The sequence below is a fragment of the Buceros rhinoceros genome, unplaced genomic scaffold, assembly GCF_000710305.1.
Source record: "Buceros rhinoceros silvestris isolate BGI_N320 unplaced genomic scaffold, ASM71030v1 scaffold24550, whole genome shotgun sequence".
Lineage (NCBI taxonomy): Eukaryota > Metazoa > Chordata > Aves > Bucerotiformes > Bucerotidae > Buceros > Buceros rhinoceros.
Window position 1 is genome coordinate 3,746 of NW_010391710.1, and position 18,121 is coordinate 21,866.

Below are 18,121 nucleotides of genomic sequence, written 5' to 3' on the forward strand. Positions count from 1 at the left end.
GGGCGCGGTGGGGGAGCTGCTGGTGGGAGGGGGGGAGGATGGTGGAGGAGAGGAGAAGGGAGAGGGCTCGGGGCCGCTCTGGGCTCAGCGGGCTTGAGGGGTGGCTGGTGGCAGCAGGGCACGGGGGCGGCCTTAGCCCGCGGATCTTACTGGAGTCTTAACTCCTCTCTGTTTTCTGCTTTCTTTTCAGGTAACGAATCAGGTAAGCAGCTTTTATTTGAGGTAACCTTTAGTATCTCTGGAGCTGTAGGCCCATCTCCTTTAATTTTCATGTAGTAAAGGCTCCTGCTTCTCCAACGAGAGTAATTCCTTCCTCCCCCACGGGTGTCTGAACTCCATCTTCTGATACTGGACCGTACTGGAACCTCTTCTGAAACCTCCGAGTACCTAATATCATATAAAGATACTATACACAAGAAAAAACAATAAAGAGAATAGATGTCGTCTGGCTGTTGATGCCATCTAAACTCTCATGTGCTTCAAGGTTGGTTTTAATTCATTAATTAATGAGTAAACTTTATTGTATATTTATATATAATGTGTGCTAGTTCTGGACTTGTACGTGATGGCTTTGTACACTCGTATGGATCTGCTTACACCTCTGTGTTGCAGTCTCTTCTTTGGCTGAAAATAGGGAATAATGTAATTTTACCATATTTGCACTTGGCTGCTTATTCGCGACAGTATCTGCATGATTTGTTGCTACTGTTTTTGTTAGCTTAGCAGAATCCCCAGTAGAGAAAGGACGCTTGTTCTAGCCCACAGAACAATCTAAGTGCTTAGTAAACTGTAACTGAAAGGAAATCACACATACTTCAACTTTACATTGTGTTCTTCAGTGAAAATTTGGAGTATCTTTAACAAGCATTGTTAAAGCAAGCATGTTGATTGCAGCAGGCCTGTTGACATGTTAAGTACGGTGTCTAAGCTAAGAGACTGAAACTTCCAGCAGGAAGATGAAGCTCTTAAAACAGAAATATTTTGGAAGTTAGGAATTTCTGTGTGTGAAGAATGTAAGAATTACAGTTGTTGTTACTGTAATATACCACCTGAGTCTGAAGGAGAGTAAAGGATTACTTGATGCTGGGTCATTTTGTTCTTAGCCTTATACTTTCCTAGGACAAAATTTTACAATTCTTGCAGTATTGCTGCTGTGGAGCAATTTGAGAAGTTTTAGTCCCAGTCCTGAGTTAAAATTAAGAACCTTTCCTGGGAATGTTCCTTGAATGTGTGCTGTAACTTTCTCATGTCTTAGATTTTTTTTTTTTTTTAATTTTGAAAATCAGATACTATGTTCCAGTTTGGCAGAAAATAAGAGTGTTTAAAATACCAGCAGAACTTGAAATTTTCTAACTTAACTTCTTATCACTGTCCAGATGTTGAGCTGAGCTCACCATGGTACAAATAAAGTTCTGTGAGCTGAAAAGTAGAAATTGAGGAGGAAAAGCTAGTGATTTCTTTTTTCTCTGAATTATCTTGTATCACTATATGTTTATATTATATGAAGAAAATCCTAGAAGAATGTTAAATGAAAAAGTGTGTTCAGAATTTGTCTCTTGCCCATTGGGTTTGCATTGATGATGGATGATGTTTATCAATTGCAGATGATCATGGATTATAGGCACTTTTACTCCACAAGGATTTTCTTGTTAATATTTCTGTCTAATATAGACTTCTTCCTTCACTATATTTTGCCAGTCTTAACTGATCAGTGGTGGTGGTTGTTATTATCTAGACCAGATATGTGTAGTTAAAAAAAAAAAGTAAAAAAGGTCAGTGTTGATTACAAATAGATCTTGCATTATTAGTCATTGTTCTTTTAATCTCATCAGTACAGTGGTCAATTATAACAACAGGGCTGTTAGTCACAAGTTATTCATATCCTGCTTGTGTTTAGAACAACCATAATAGTAATTTGAGATTCAAATGAAGCTGTGAACACATTTTTTTAAAATCCTGTTAAGTTAGTAATTTTCAGGACAGACTTTTTTTGTGACACTCTGTGCTTTGCCCTGTAAAATATTCTAGAGTTCTTCAGGATTCAAAAAACACCAGTGTGTGTCCCTAACAGTTGTAATGTATGTTTCTGTAGTTACACAGACATCTAGCTGTGTGTTTCTTGGTAGGGGTTTTTTTGGCTATTTTTTTTTTCTTAAATTGTATTTTATTTGTTTTACTTGAATGTTAGACTGTTCCGTGGACCATACCACTTCTGTAGGTGTTAATGTTATTGCTAGATGTAGTTGTTAACTCTTAAAACCAAAAAAAGCCTCCAGGATGTGTGGATTCTTATGTATTAGGTTGTAGTCAGAACTGCTATTATGGTTTTACAAAAGCTTGGCTTATTTCAGTTATTGTACTAACTATTTTATTCTCTTTTTAAAAATAGTAACTGGAAAGAAAGTATACTACATGCAGGTTCATTTGTTTTTAATGTGTTTTTACTGCGTACTCTCTAGTTTTGAAATGTAAGTTGTAAATTTGAGATTCTTTCAATTTTTGTGGTAGAAATTCAGATAATGGAGAAGAACTGGTATTTCTCATTTATAGGGTATGTGAAATCTTTCCAAAATATCTTGAAAGGTTTTTTCCTATCTATCTGAAAGCACTTAATTTATAATACAAATCTAGGAATTTCTAAATCCTTAGTGTTTGTGCATATGTGTTAGAATTATTTAAAGGTTCAAGAAACTGGATGACGAGGATGAACAGGAATATTCTTTTCTTAGCTTTAAAGATTTCCCATAGCAGTGACTCACTGGGAGTACCACAGCCATGTATTTGTAGTGATGTTTTTAAGAGTCGAGTCAGCGCAGTTAAATGTACCATACAGTGCCAATCAAATTGTCACAGTACTTTTTTTTTTTTCCCCCCTCCACTTCTACAGTCTGATAGAATGAACGGTTAGTCCGCCTCTTATACTGAAAGAACTGATGATTCAGCATTTACAGACCTCTACTTTGTGTGTGGTAATGACAGGCAATGGTTTCTTCTCCTTGACCTTCTTCTAGGGGGCCTGATGTGACCAGTGCTACCCTTCTTTCTGAATGTCTTACAAGACTTCCCCCTGTAATGAAAGTTAGGGAGGTTTTTTGCCCGCTATTTAACAGATAATGTTTGGCTGTGTATCTTGTTCTCAATTTCTTCTACCACCAAAAAAAAAAAAAAGTCAGACTGTATACAAATTTTTGGAATGAAAAGATCAGACACAAGCTGATTGTTCTTCATCATGATGTCACTTCAGTCGGGCTTCCAACCCACAACTGATTCCCTAGCAAATGTAGATGAACAAAAAACTGGTATTGATGGATACCTGTTTTGATCTCCTACCTTTCTTCAGTCTCTCTTACCTTTCTTCATCTCACTCATTCTAAGAAATACCCTTACTTGCTAGATAAGGTACTATGTCAACTCAGCCTTTTGTTACGTCCAGGTGAGGATAGAGGAATTGACTGCATCTGATTATGAAGCTCAGACGTTGGCTTCAGGTAGTTCAGAATTAAACTTTTGAGAGTTGGGTGTGACTTGAGTTTCTCTTGCCGCGTAGGGCCTACTTGCTGGCTCTAAGTTACCTTCCAGCATTATTTTCAGGCCATTGATTCTACTTTTTTTATTAAGCCATTAAAGTATTGAAAGTCAGCTACATGCAGCAATTAAATTTAGTCCATAAATGCCTTTGACAGCTGTGACTTTAGTCCTAGGGGCAATAAAGATCACAAAGCATAGAACAAATGGCAGGAACTGGATACAGCCAGTCTTCACCCAGTTACGAAACACATTTCTTAAGTGTTGAACAAATACAGAGATTAATTAAGTATCTTGAGGAAGCAAACTGCTGTTTCTAAAAGGTCTTTCCCTTTTATGATGGTGTTTTATGCAAGACCATTGCACCGGCTTTCCCAACAGAAAGCCCTACTGAGCAGTCATTGAAAAGGCAGTGCGCACAATTCCTGAAGCTCATTGGGTGGTTGTACTCATAGATGAGCTACTGTGTTGGAGTGAAAGGATGTTGGATGTGAAGAAACAGAGATGTCCTTTTGAAAATGCTTAGCTAAGTTTTTTTTTTTTCTCCAGTAGAGGGGTGGAGTTAACTCTTCTGTTGTAAGCAGAGTGGAAGCAGTGGAGATAAGACGCATGATTGGAAAACAGGCCGTTACTATGTGTGTAGCCTCAGAAAGTGGAAGACAGGACTCAGTTTGTGTCTTTCTGTAAAGAGAACACTCCAGAAGGCCTTCTACAGAGTTGGCAAAGGGGAGGTATTCAGTCTGTGGCACAGCACTGCAAACAGTAAGCACAAGGAGAAATGTGAGCAAATCTCACATCCACTGTGAGATGGCTTGTTGAATGGCTTTTTCTAGTTTAAAATATCTCAAGCTATATAGACCTCTCACTGATTTTAGAGAGACGTTGCAAAGGGAAAATTCTAACTTGTTTGGGGGTTCTAGAGCATTATTTTATGAATAGTTGAAAGATTGACTTGGATCTGTCTTTGTATGTTCCTCAGTAATTGAAAGCTAAGAAAACTGTATTTCTTTCCTCCAGCTGTTCTTGCCACTTGCGGCCTCCTATTATGCTCTTTTTCATTCAGTTTCTTATTTCGGTTTCAAGACGTAAGCTAAGAATTGTAACAAGGAATCCCGTATTGTGTCACTGTTGATGCGAATGGGGTGCTACAGCCTGGAAAACAAGTGATAGCGGTTCATGTGATAGGATATCTTGTTGCACTGAAGATGCTGTTCCCTGCTTCTGCTTTTTACTTGGCTTAAAGGACCAGCAGAACCAGTAGAATCCAGTTGTTGATTTAGTGCACTATAAAAATAAGATGTGTAACAGCTTATTTGGAAGAGTGGATTGATCCAGCTCATGCCCGTTATGGTTAATTGCTTGCATCACAGAAACAGATCTCTGAAATTGTTTTTCACAGCTTATCATGATGCCCTGTCTTGAACCAGTGGCTCAGTAGCTGCACCTCAAGGCTCTCTTCAGAAGACTCTAAAGCTCTCGCTTACTGGAGTGGTTTTGGAAGGAGTTGGCGTCGTCTGGTTTGCGCGGCTTTCTGTGCACCTTGTGTTGCTGCCTGTGTGATGTCCTGGCTCAATATACATGGCAGTGCCTGAGCATACTGAGTATTGAGTTTTGAAACCACTTGATGGATATGTTAAAAATGTACCTCTCATTGCGAAGATCGGGAGCACTAGCTGTAAGCAAGTGCTGCTCTTTAGACACCCTGAGGAAACTTAACACAATTGGAAGGATAAGAATTTTGTGGGTGCAAGATTTCTCACATTTTAGATGTAGTTGAAAGAATACTCTCTTCTTCTTACTTCATTGCAAATATTTTGGGAAAAATAATTTGATGATAAATGGGCTATATTCCTTGGACTTTATTATGAGCTCCTGAAATACAGTGCTTGAGTTTATTCAAGAATTTGTAATAAATCCTTGAATTTCCCAAGTAAGTTTATTGTAATGGAGCATCTGTTCTTGTTTGAGCAAGACCATATTATGGCTGCTCTTAAGTGAGGAGTGATTGGTAAAGAAGAATAATGTATCTTGTGTAAATTACAGCCATGTATTTGCTTCTGGTATGCCTTTTGACTGCTGTATTCAACTAAAGTTTTTACAGCTGCTGCCATCATATCATGTCAGTCATTTTGATTAATGGTCTGAAAGACACCTTCTCTAAAATATATTGAAAAATGATCCCTTAATTTTACTTCCATAAACGTCATAATAAAAGAATTAAGAAATATATCCTTTTAATGCCATATAATTAAGTGAAATATTGTTTCAGTGATTCCTTTATTTCTGTGAAGGAATTTCACTTCTGAAGGAGACAGGATTTTTTTGTAATATGCCTCTAGAAATGGTGTGTAAAGAATTGAAAGCAAAATATTGTCCACTTATAACTGTAGTATAGAATAGTTTAAAAAGAATTGGGTACTTAAAGGGCTGCATACACCCATCTCTTTGTGAATTTACATAAATTGTAATAGAAATGGCTTTCTTGGAGTTTGTTTCTTGGTGATAATTCTATCAGACATTTTATGCAGTGTCTTACTACTTTCTAGCATAGCTTCAATTTAACAAAGTGCCAAAAATTCTTACACTTTAAGTCAGTTGATATTTTTTAACTTTTTTAATTGGTTTACTTGGATGTAGTCCTTCCAGTTTCCTAAAGCCATAGGCATGTTTTTCTTTTTGCAGAAGAATGTCTTAACTGCGGCTTTGTTGTGATACAGCAATGCTTTAATCCACTGCACAGAAGTGCAACAAAATGTAGACTCTGTTGGTCTCTCAGTTTGCATTTGCATTTAGAAAAGGATTGCAACAGTTGGTTCTTCCCACAGAAGCTCTTAGACTTCTAAGTCTGAAAGACTGGAAATGTTTGTGCTTTTTGTTGGTTTTATGTTTTCATGGTTCCATGTAGTCCAACTTGTATACAAATACCACAGTAAAATGTGGAAAACTCAGTCTTGAGTATAATGCCTTATAATTTAGAATGTGGCATTTTTGAAATATTTTCAAATGCTGTTCAACTTTAGTTGCACCTTAATTTCAAAGCCCATTTTGTTTCAGTGTTTGTCCTCACTTTGTTTTTCCATGCAAGTGACAAAGTGGAAAAGAGAACCTCTACTTCAGATGATACTTAGATTATGCATTAACTACTTCAGAAGTTTTCTGTTAAAATAAATTGCACCCTCATTTTTTCTTACATCATTTAGCATTTCCACATCTCCGTGGACTCCATAAATCAAATCTTCTTACTGGCTGTGTAACTTTGATGGCGGAAGTATTAATTTAAACTGATGAAGTCAAGTCACCTGGGTCAAGATGTTGCTAGGTTGCCTTTGTCTACTGGGTTTCCATTCTACTTTTGAGGCTCTTTAAATAAATAAGCATGAAAGATATATAATTAAAAAAAGAGGGCATGAACATTTAAAGCCAGTGTGTCTCAGAGCAGAATCATGTATTAAGGATTACTGCTTTGCGCTTCTTTCATCCTAACAGTAGGTTAAAGTAGTGGTACTGACAATGAAAAATGCATAGGTTATACAACATACCACACAAGTAACATGCCTAAATGTGCTTATTGTAAGGTTTTTGCTATGAACTAAAATTTAGACATACAGATTTACAATTCGTGGTGATTTAGAATAGAATCAGGTAGGCTGGAAGGGAACTCTAGAGTTCTGTAGTCCAACCATATTCTGTTCAAAACAGGTTGCTCAGGAACTTGTCAAGTTCTGAATTTCTCAAAGGATGGAGAATCCACAGCCTCCTGGGCAGCCTGTGCTAGTGTTTGACCATGGTCATTATTTTTTAAACTTACTTTTAAATGCTTTCCTTATGAAGTTCAAATTTGTGTTCCAACCAGTGTCCATTGTTTCTCATTGTTCTACTGTGCACTGCTGAGATGAGTCTGTCTCCATCTTCTCTGCACTCTCCCTTAGCTAGTTGAAAATGGTAATAAATCAGGTGAGAAGGAAGGGCCTTCGCGAGTACTGGGGGGAAGAGGAGAAATTAATGAGAAGTGCAGATGGGGGGGCGGTGAAAAGTAATTTAAAAAATTACTTTTTGCCTAATGGTTAGTTAGACAAAGTTTTCCAGGAAGGTATTTTAATACAGCAAGAAAAGACAACTGAAAATAAGATAACAATCAATAAAAATAAATTTCTGAAAATGTTACTAAACAAAATACAGATGTGGTGGGGTTTTCTTGTTGTTATTTTTCCTGAGCCCCTGTAATACTTCTCTAATGTAGCCAAGTATCTTTATTTTCTTTTCTAAAGGTAAATGCTCGAAGACACCTACATTAAGAATAGTCAGCAGTGTGATAAGCAGTGACTGAAAAAGTGTATCTAATAGTCTCTTGTGTAGATTTAGAGAGATATAAACCTGCTGTTTTGTGTTAACCTGAGTATGTAATATCAATAAGCAAAGACAAACAGCTGAAAGTGAGGCAGCCCTCAGATGCAGTGTAAAATACCCTAACTGCTCCATCCAGTAGGTATCTGTAGAATAAAACTGCGTGGGTAATTGCTGAATAATTGGAATGCAAAGCAGTAGAGGTCCCTCCCTATGAATGATACTGTCTGAAAAGCATGCAGAACTGCTTGCTGTCTTAAAACAGGAATGCTGTTGTCGGTGGGGAAACAGTTGCTTCACGTTCTGGTGCATAACTGACTCCTTTTTGTACCAGCTTCTTTGTCTGGCCTAGGAAAGATGTGGAAAAAGACTAGAGGGAGAGGAAAAAAGAAAAAGGTTTAATTTGGCTATTACTAAGGTATTCAGGTACCTACCTTGCCAAAACTGAAGCTGTTGCTTGTGACATCTCTTTCTGGATGTTCCTGTCTAATATGTCCCTGTAAAGAAATTTCCCTGGCTCCTAACAACTTGGTTTTATTCCCATGAAATTTATTCTCCCTGACCTTGCTAAATACAGTCCTGACCAGATTTTAACCATTTGGTTGCAAAATATTACTTATCTGGCTGTGTTGTTGATTGAAGTCCCTTTTGATTTTGTACGTCTCCACATTAAAAATGAGCTCTATGTATTTGTTTTAATGGTTCTTCCCATTATGCCATCCATTGTTCATCTGTTACCCATCTGGCAGCCCTTCTTACATGAGGGTTTATACTGCCAGTTTTTGTCATCTACTTACTAAATTTTCAGATGGATATCTCTATGATTGTTTGGGGTTTTTGGGGGGGTTTTGTTTTTGGGGTTGTTTTGTTTTTTTTTTTTTTTTGTTCCCCAGGCCTCAATGAAACCCTCTTGATACACAGAGGTATCTCCTTTGCCTATTTTGGGTTTCTCCTTAGTATTTTTTTCCCTATGTTTCTACAGTAAAATTCTTAGGCTGTGAGTTAAGATCACTGTTTGTCACACTAAACCTATATGCTTGCTGTTCTCTGTAGTGCTCAACATCACTTCTAGTCATCGCTTTCATTGTATACTGAAACTTAATGTTTCTTAGATTGTAAAGTTTCTAGTCAGTGGGGTAATGTGGCTATTGAAAGGCACCCTATATTTGTGGAGCTTTAGTTAGGTTGAGTATTTCATTCAGGAGATTGACTAGCTGTTCTTAGTTTTCAGGAGCATTTAGTTGATTTGGGGTTGGTGGGTTTTTTGTTTGTTTGGTTAATTGTGTGTGTGGTTTTTTGTTTTGTTTTTTTCCTCCACCCCAGTGGTGTAGAACAGGACAGGAGAACCTTAATCACTTATTTGCCCAGTAGCTTAATGAGATCCTTCTAGAATTGCCTTTTCTGGCTGTAGGGTCTTTTTCTATGTGAGTGTTATTTCTATTTTGTTGGTCTCTTGTGCTCAGGTAATCTTGTGAAGTAATAAATGTATTTTTTCAGTTGCATTACTTTTTCCACAGTTCTGGATAACAGCAGTGACATTGATGGAAAGATTAGTCATTGGCTACATATGAAAAGTATTTGTACTAGAAGTACAAATTATATTTTAATGCACCCGTACATGGTCTCCCTTCCCCTTTGGAATTTTTGTTTGTTTTTGAATTCACAAAGTGGTAATTATCTTAATAACCTAGAAGAAGAAGGTTGTTCAAAATATACTGGAGTACAAAATACACTGTCTTCTGTTTCATTAGCTAGTAAATACTTTTCCTTTTCCCTGTTTTTGTTAAAGAAGATAATTTGGCAAGACTGAAACATGGTACAGAACCAAAAGAGCTTGGTGTATTACATAAGCAATCTCCTGAGTAAATTTTCTTATTGTACTTCAAAATTACCTTGTTTTTTAAACTAGTCAGAAAGGGTAGGTTCACTAAAGCTGTAATTGTGACTTGTGCCCAGTTCCACAATCCTCTAAATGAGGGAACAAAATTTCCTTAAGAGCTTGATAAAGACACTTTATTTTCTTCTTCGTACCCTGTTTCCTCTTTGAATTTATGGTTCAATCCATATTTTTCATAATTAGTAGGTAATGTAAGAACAAAAGAAAAATGGGAGAAAGTGTTCACGTGGCCTTACGAAGAGAAAATCTCCCTATTTTGCAGTGCAGCCAGAATCAAATATTGAACTAGCTCTGTGAGCTGTGTAAGTTATTACTGTAGACACACAGAAAGCCATATTAATTTTTTTCCAAGATACTCTTTAAATATTTTTTAATCTTAAATCACCTTTACCTGCCCTTGGTTTTGATGTCTTGTCGTACAGTGTAAAATGGAAAAAGAAAAATGCATTTAAAATGTGGAAAGTGTGAGGTTTTGGGGTATTTTTCTTCTTCAAAACACTGGCTGCAAACTGCAGCTTCTTTCTTTTTAATACTGAAGGGTGTGTATATTTTGTATAGTTTACCTCCCTTGTAGAAGATACTCCTAAGTGTTACTGGTAAGAATCTTCCTTAGTCTTTATAAATACTTGTCCACACATTCAGCCTTTGTAGAAACTGTATCCTTTATATCTTCAAATATTGAGAGTCAGCCCCTTGTCTACGACTTTGCCTCTTGCCAAATGCAAGTGGCCATGGGTATTTGAAGGGATCTCATATTAGACAAAAACACTTGTTTTTCATTTTCAATTCTCGTCTTTTGTTTTAATAATTTTCTGTACTTATTTTGGGTTATTTATTACAGTTATATCTGTGTACATATGAATCTATTAAATATGGTGTAACTGTTACTGAATTCTTCTGCAGATGTATAAACCCGCTCTCTAAGTGAGAGTCATTTGTGCCTTTCATTTTGGCTTATTTATGTGATTCATAAACATCTTTACTGCAAATGTATCAATAAATAGATTTCCTCAAATAGCATTGGGCAAGAAGTACGATGAAGCTTTTAATGCAGTCTTTCCCCTCTAAGGAAGATAATGGGCAAAATTACTGTGGTCTTCTACAGTATCACTTTTGGGAAGAGCATTGGGAAATGCAGAGCTGAGTTTTGTCGAGAGCTGGCTAAAGAAATGCTTTAAGAGTTCATTGTTTTTCCATTAGAGAGAGTAGAGGAATATTACTTGCTGCATGTTTGGGTTTTTTTTCTCAGGCATTTAAATTTGCAGTTGTTTATTAGCAGAATTTCCTTATCCAGTCACTTGGGGCTTTAAAATAAGATTTTCCTACAGAAATTCAGTAATTTGTGAAATGTAACTTTTTGGAAAATACACAGTGGTCCCACATCTTTAAGCCTTGCTCCAAAATCTATTTTTTTTACCAGTGGTAGTAGTGTTTCAAAATAGGATTTGTGTATGCTACAGTGTACAATTAGCTTTTTCTTATAATCATGAATGGTCAGTGTGTGTATAGTTTCTGAATTCGGTTAAGTTCTTCTAGACTCTGATAAAATAAATATTGCAAATTGGTTTAGATCATATATAGCTATTAATTTCTGCAGCTGTTGTTGTGGTGCATAACTTAGTTGGGTGCCACAGTCTCTCTTTCCTTCTTAAGTGGCTTAATGTTGAGTAAAATATCCAAAATCACTTTTTGTGTTGTGATGTACAGCTGTAGTATAGGAAAGATGATCAGAAAGCCTTTGGCTTAGACTCCGTTCAGAAGTTCTAAAGAAGCAGAGAATTACTTGATTCATAATTATTGTCTGGCTCTTAATCTTTGTCTACTTCAAAATATGTTTCTCTATCATACTTTGAAAGGATTTTTCATCTAAAAGAGCATCTTAAAAGGTACACCTTCTAAAATGTGTATCTTGTGTCACTTTGCTCAAAAGGCCATTGAAGATCACAAATTTTTTGAGTTCCTGAAGCCCAGCAGCTCCAGTACGAGCACTGGTGTCGGCTACTCTGATGTACTCATGGAGTCAAACAATATCATGAGTTCATTCTGTGTTCTGACTGATGATTTCTAGGTACAGAGAATATTCAGTACTCTTCTGGTTTGTGACCAAACACTTTCAAAATGGCTGAAATGCTGTAATGCTTTAGTAAATAGCGCTGGAATTATTTTCACTTCCCTTTCATAAAGATATTTACATAAATAAAACATAGGGATTTTTTGTGTCTTTGTTAGTACTCCTGTTTATTCAGCCTTATTTATTGAAAGTTGAGGCTTGTTTATTCTCCCTAAATTTTGGAAAGTATGGGTTGTTGCAATGTATTTCACATTGCAAATACTGTGTTATGCTCCTAAAAAGATAGGGATATGAGAGCATATTAATTTAATATATTTCTGTTTTTTCTTTTCCAGTTTCTCAAACAGTTAGGTATACATCCCGACTGGCAATTTGTAGACGTTTATGGTATGGAACCAGAACTGCTTAGCATGGTGCCAAGACCTGTCTGTGCAGTGCTACTTCTCTTTCCAATAACAGAAAAGGTAAATGTTTACTTAATAACCAGGTAATCACTCTTGTTGAAAAAGAAATGGGACTGAACAGTTTGAATTTTGTACTTTGGTGTCGTAATAAAGATGAGACTCAAACCTTACTCAAGAGACTTCTTAATTAAACGTGATAACAAAATACTTCCTTCAGAACCTTCTTTTGATAACCTTACACGTGTGTTTCCAGTTTCTTTTGAAGCTAGAGTGGCAAAAGTTAATATAGAAGCACAGAGAAATACTCCTTACATCTTTCCATTACAGACAATTTAAGGCTGCTTTTTTGTTTAGATAAGCACTTGGAAATGGCTGAGTTGAGCTACTTTTAGCAGAAAGCTATAACAGGATAAGCAAAGTAAGAGGTAGGACTATATCAAATGCAAATACTACTTGCATTTTCATACTGTTGCTCTGACCAAACTTCAATCTGCTTTCAGTTCAGCCATCAGTACCAACATGGCTTTCATTCCTTGGTCAGATGGGACATATTTATACAATGAGAGAGAATTCTCCCTCGCCTTCTTCCTCTTTTAGACTTTGAAATACTTAGTCTGGTTAAATCTTCAAGTCTGCTTGTTTTGGGTGATTGTATGTTTCTACATAGAGAAGACATCCATCTTACATACCTCCTTCAATTGTTTTGTAGGTTGAAATGTGTCATTCATATTGATCTTCTAATTTAAAAAAGTCTTACATGATTGTGATAAGATAAGCCAAAAAGTTTGAGGTGTATCTGCCCAAACTTCTTGCTTTTAATTTGTCTCTCAGAAAGAACACATGGTTTATCAGGACAAAGCAGTTAGCTATAAAAGCTTGACTTCTATGATGAAACTTGTTTTAATAAGAGAGAAGAGTGAGTGGGTCAGTCCTCTTACTCATTAGGTCCTGTAAACCTTTGCATTCTCAGTTCCTCCAAGAGAGCTATGCAGGCAGTCCTTTTCAGGCTTGATTTCGGCCACATTTATAGCTTGAATTTAAGCAAACTCTTAACTGTCCTCACTTGTCTTTTGGAAATTTCCTTTCTGTCACCTTTGATACGTTGTTTTCTGTGTGCTGTGGTTTGTTTCTGTCTGGCTGCTTGAACTATGGGTCTGAGCTCCTCTGTGACTGTTACTTTTCATTTGCCTCCCTGCCTATGCCAACTTCCTTGGGTTATGCCATGGGAGCATCATGCCATGGGAAAGAACAACCTTCCTCTTGTGGAGGTGTATCCAATTTCATCCTGAAGATGCATGTGACAAACAGAACCAGAGGAAAAAACAGCATGTGCTCCGTTGCATTGGTCAACCAAACATGACCACCAGCAAAATGTTTGAGATTTTCTCCAGCGTGTTAATCCCTCAGAAACATAAGTGATACAAGTGTTTCTGTCAGCTGTTTAGCCTGAGTGTATAAAGGCTGAATCTTTCGTGTGAAGTCCCAGTGTTCTGATGCTTTTGTTCATGTGAATTCCACAAGACTCTTGAGTATTATCTTGTATCTCTGGAGTATTTTTCCTCTCTTTGGTCTCCCTTTCAATATGGCCTCTTATATTCAGCTTTAATTTATTATTTGTTTCTCGTCTGAGTCTCCATTTATGAAAGCGTGCCTCTTCATTAATTTTGCTGCTTTTGTAAACACTTTTCTATCATGTCTTTGTTCTGTCCTGAAGTTCCTTTCTTTTATGTTTCCTGTACAGAGATTTGCTTGAACTTGCTTTAAGGGCAAGATACTCTTGTTAGCATACAGATAATCTTAGGGTTATTGTCCAGTTTAAAGGTCAATGGCTTTCTTAGATTGCAGTGTAGGTTCTAGAGTGAATACTCTGAGCGTTGAGTGTTTTGGGCATGGTCCAATGAATACACATCATTGGATAGCTTGGGTTAGAAGGGACCTGTTAAGGTGATCTGGTCTAACTCTTGTGCAAAATCATGTTTTCAGTATACTCAACATTTATATATTTTTTTCTTTTTCTGCAATGGAGTTTATTTTAGTAGGCAGGAAGTGAATGGCAGCTATATTTACCTTCTCTAATCTGAACTGTTTTCCAATTGTGCTATATGATTTTTTCCTCAATTAAGGCTATTTTTGTTAACTTCTAGAGAAGTGGTGTCAAACTGAAATGCTTTGTAAATGTTCTTGCTGTTACTTAAGCCGCTCAGAACATTAAAACAGGCTGTAAGAATGGAATCATGATGCTGGAAGAACTTCTTGTTTCTCTTTGTCACTGGTGGTACATAGTCTGAGAGAAATTCTTCATGCATTTTCAGGAAGAGTTTTTCGATAACATTCTGCATTCAAAATTTACTTTTGTCATACTTGTGTAAAAAGCCCATCACCCTCAAATTTTTTTTTTTGTCTGCAAAAGTACCTAGTAAAAGAGGCAAAGGAGGAAGAAAGAACAGCATTGTGTAGAATACTGGCAGTCTTCTTTCACTCTTTCTGTTTGAGATGAAAGTTTGAAAATAAAAAAACAAACAAAACAAGACTCCTAAAACCCCTACCAAACAAACGCGTAAAACAGCCCCCCAAAAAACCCAACAAATCACAACCACCAACACAAGGTCAGAAAACCAATGTACTGTTGCACAGTATAACAGATTTTAGTCAATTATGATCTGTACAAAACAATTACTTTAGATTGTTCAATCAAACTAAATTCTTTCTTTTACTACAGCAAATACATGTTTATTAATACGGCCTTTGAAGGGCCTGTTTTGAGGCTGTGAACATTATAAAAGTCTTATTTTACATTCCTGGAAAAAATGAAATGTAAAAATTGAACTTGTAAGGCTGCTTCATGCCAATTAAACACCTGAAGTATTACATTTGCCTGGTAGCACTTTGAGACCTCTATCCTTAAAAGCTTTTTGTCGGAGAGATGGTATTCAGATCAAGGGAATACTTTCAACATTTTTGAAATTGTTAGATAACACGTATTTGAAAAGACATTTCAAGAGTTACTGCTTTTGTGGCTAGTGGCAAAGCATTGATTGGAGGAAAATATGTAGAGCTGTTAGGTTGAGTAAGTTTACATGTACTTGTCACACTATATGTGTTAACCATTTCAAATTATAAGTTGAGTTTTGGTTTGTATTAGTTAGCTGTTTCTCTTTAATTATTTTTGCTTGAATAATGTAGACAGTGTGTATTTGTGAAATGTCTGTAACTTTCTAGTATGAAACCTTCAGAACAGAAGAAGAAGAGAGAATAAAAGCTAAAGGGCAAGATGTCAAATCATCAGTTTATTTCATGAAGCAGACCATTAACAATGCTTGTGGAACAATTGGGCTAATTCATGCGATTGCAAACAACAGAGATAAAATGAACTTTGGTAAGTTGTTTTTTTTTTTTGGTTTGTCAGTTGTTTTGTTTGCTTTCCCCTTTGTAACTGTGTGGGGGCATGGAGTGAAGGATACGTTCTGTAATATTTTCTCTGAATATAACCATTCATAAAGGACAATCTATTCAAACAGCATATATACCTATATATGCTATTATTATTACCTGTAATTACAGAAACTATTTCATACTAATCCACAAACTAAAGCACTTGAAACATTGCAAACTGTGGCAGGTAGCAATTCTTCCTGCAGTCAGCCTTCAGCATCTTAAAGATATGATGTAATGATACCTATGTATCTTTTGTTGGATATAAGCATTCTGTAAACTTTGAAGTTGGAGTTAAATCATGAATCTAATTATGTCTTTTTTATTTTTTTAAGAAACTAATTCTTTACTGAAAAGGTTCCTAGAAGATTCATTATCTATGACTCCTGAAGAGCGGGCCAAATATCTAGAAACTTTTGAAGTTAGTACCATTGTTTTTCCTTTTATTTAAAATGGTATAAGAATTACTTGCATGAGCAGGTCCTTAGCGCTTGAGCTAGTGAAGCACTTAAACAATTTGATTTTACGTGTGAGCTCGTGATCAGACAGCTGCTACAAAGAAAACCCTGCTTTGGCAGTTTAAAGTATTTCTGCCTGCCCATAGCTCAGTCAGCAGAATGGATTTTGTCAGTGTTCCTCATCCAGATCAACTCACTGGCTTAATTTGAACTCTGAAACAGATGAGAAATGCATGCATAATCTTTTTGGTGGGTTCAGGATGCAGTCTAATCAATTTGAGCTAATTTGGGGCTGTTGCTGAAAGGAGGTTCCTTCTGTGCCACCTTTCTTTTGTGCCATCTAGTCATCTCTTTTTGGCTCTAGCAGTTTGAGGCAAACAAAGAGCTGATTTGGCTGAAGTATAACCTCCTTCTCCTACCAACCCAAACAATTAGAAGAGCTAGCTGATAGTGTTGTTAACCAGATCATTAGTGCTGTTTGAAAGGATGCAGCAGAAACATTTAGCTAGTAGTGGAAGGGAGAATGATGCTGTTGCTCCTGATGGTATAGATGATCCCCTCTCAAAATGAACATCTTGATCATTTCCCAGTCTGAGTTCAATTTAAGCTTATTGTGAAGCCCTCAGGAATAAGGGTGTTAACATGTGCCAGAGGGAAGTGGTAACAAACAGTTACAGTGGAGGTTCGATGACATTTTCTGTAGAAATTATGGATACAAGATGTATGATCAGAGCTTCTAGCTGAAGTATTTTTTTTTTGCCTAGAAGTGATATACATTTAACAGGAACACTTGCCCATAGAATTTTTCACGTGAAAGAGTGCCATTACAAACTGTTAGGTATTTGATTTGACTATGATGACACTGAAGTACTGGTCTTCTGAGATCCTTGGAAGTGGAGATTAGTTAGTTACTACAAGCACTGAACAAAAATAGTTACATCTATGGCATTTGATAAAATGAAAAGCATACAGTGATTCTTATAACACTGAAAGTCTCTCATTTAAAGTCTGATTGAAATATGTTTTAATTTTAGGCTATTCGTGTCACTCATGAATCCAGTGCCCATGAAGGTCAGACTGAGGTATTAATTTTTAAAAAAACCTTTTCTGATAACTACTTTGAGCTGAATATAGTTGAAACCGAGGCACAAAATCAAGTGGCGTTGTTGGGGGGGGAACCAAACTTGAAACTTTTGGGTTTTTTGTTTGTTTGTTTTTAAGCTTATATATAACATGGATGATCTTTTCAAGCTTCATTTCAGATTAAAACAGCCAGTAATAGTATTTTTTCATGCAAGCTGAGGTTTTGATGTTACAAATTTGTAGCTGATACTGTAAGATCCATAGTAATTATACAAGTGAGAGCCTGAAAAGTCTTACTTAGGGGAAAAGAAATAGTGCAATACTTGGTTTGCCATTGGGTATGTGCTGTTTGTGTACAAATACTAATTCAGATAAATTCTCACTAAGACATACATTTATGAGCTTTTATCTCCCAACAGATTGGGTGATAAAGGAAAAAAAAAAGAACCAAAAAACCACACCAAACCCCAAAACCAACAAAAAATCTTAAAATAAACATAAGCTTAACATTCCACGTTTTTCTGCTTCAGTCATTCTAAGGCAGATTTCCATCTTTCCAGTTCAGATTTTAGTATCTGTTCCACAAAAGAAAATTGATTAGATTGTTGCTAGCACAGCTTTGTTTGACAGAGAGGAGCACTCCTTTGTTTGTCTGTGACTCCAGTGGCTCATCCGCTTTCTTTTTTTTGAAGTACAATGGGTGAGGTTTTCTTTCTTCTTATGGCTTGTGCAGTGTCTTCTAAACAATGCAGGAGAAAGCAAAGCAGTCCTTTCTGCTCTGCCTTGCACCACCAGCTGGAAATTAAAAATAACAGAATTGTTTTAACCATTATTTTTTATTACAGATACTCAAATTCCTCTGTGATAATTTCTTAAATGTACACCACTCTTTCTTCTTTTCTCTTTC

At 36.4% G+C, this 18,121-nt stretch overlaps 1 protein-coding gene across 1 annotated transcript in view; it reads left to right on the forward strand.

Moving 5' to 3' along the window:
* Positions 1–12,175: 12,175 nt before the first annotated feature.
* Positions 12,176–18,121, forward strand: part of UCHL3 (ubiquitin carboxyl-terminal esterase L3 (ubiquitin thiolesterase)) — a 31,673-nt gene continuing 25,727 nt past the window's right edge. The window contains exons 1-4 of the mRNA XM_010142798.1: positions 12,176–12,301; positions 15,461–15,617; positions 16,009–16,094; positions 17,166–17,213. Of these exons, the coding sequence (XP_010141100.1) occupies positions 12,227–12,301; positions 15,461–15,617; positions 16,009–16,094; positions 17,166–17,213 (366 nt within the window). The 5' untranslated portion in view covers positions 12,176–12,226. The remainder of the gene's footprint in view (positions 12,302–15,460; positions 15,618–16,008; positions 16,095–17,165; positions 17,214–18,121) is intronic.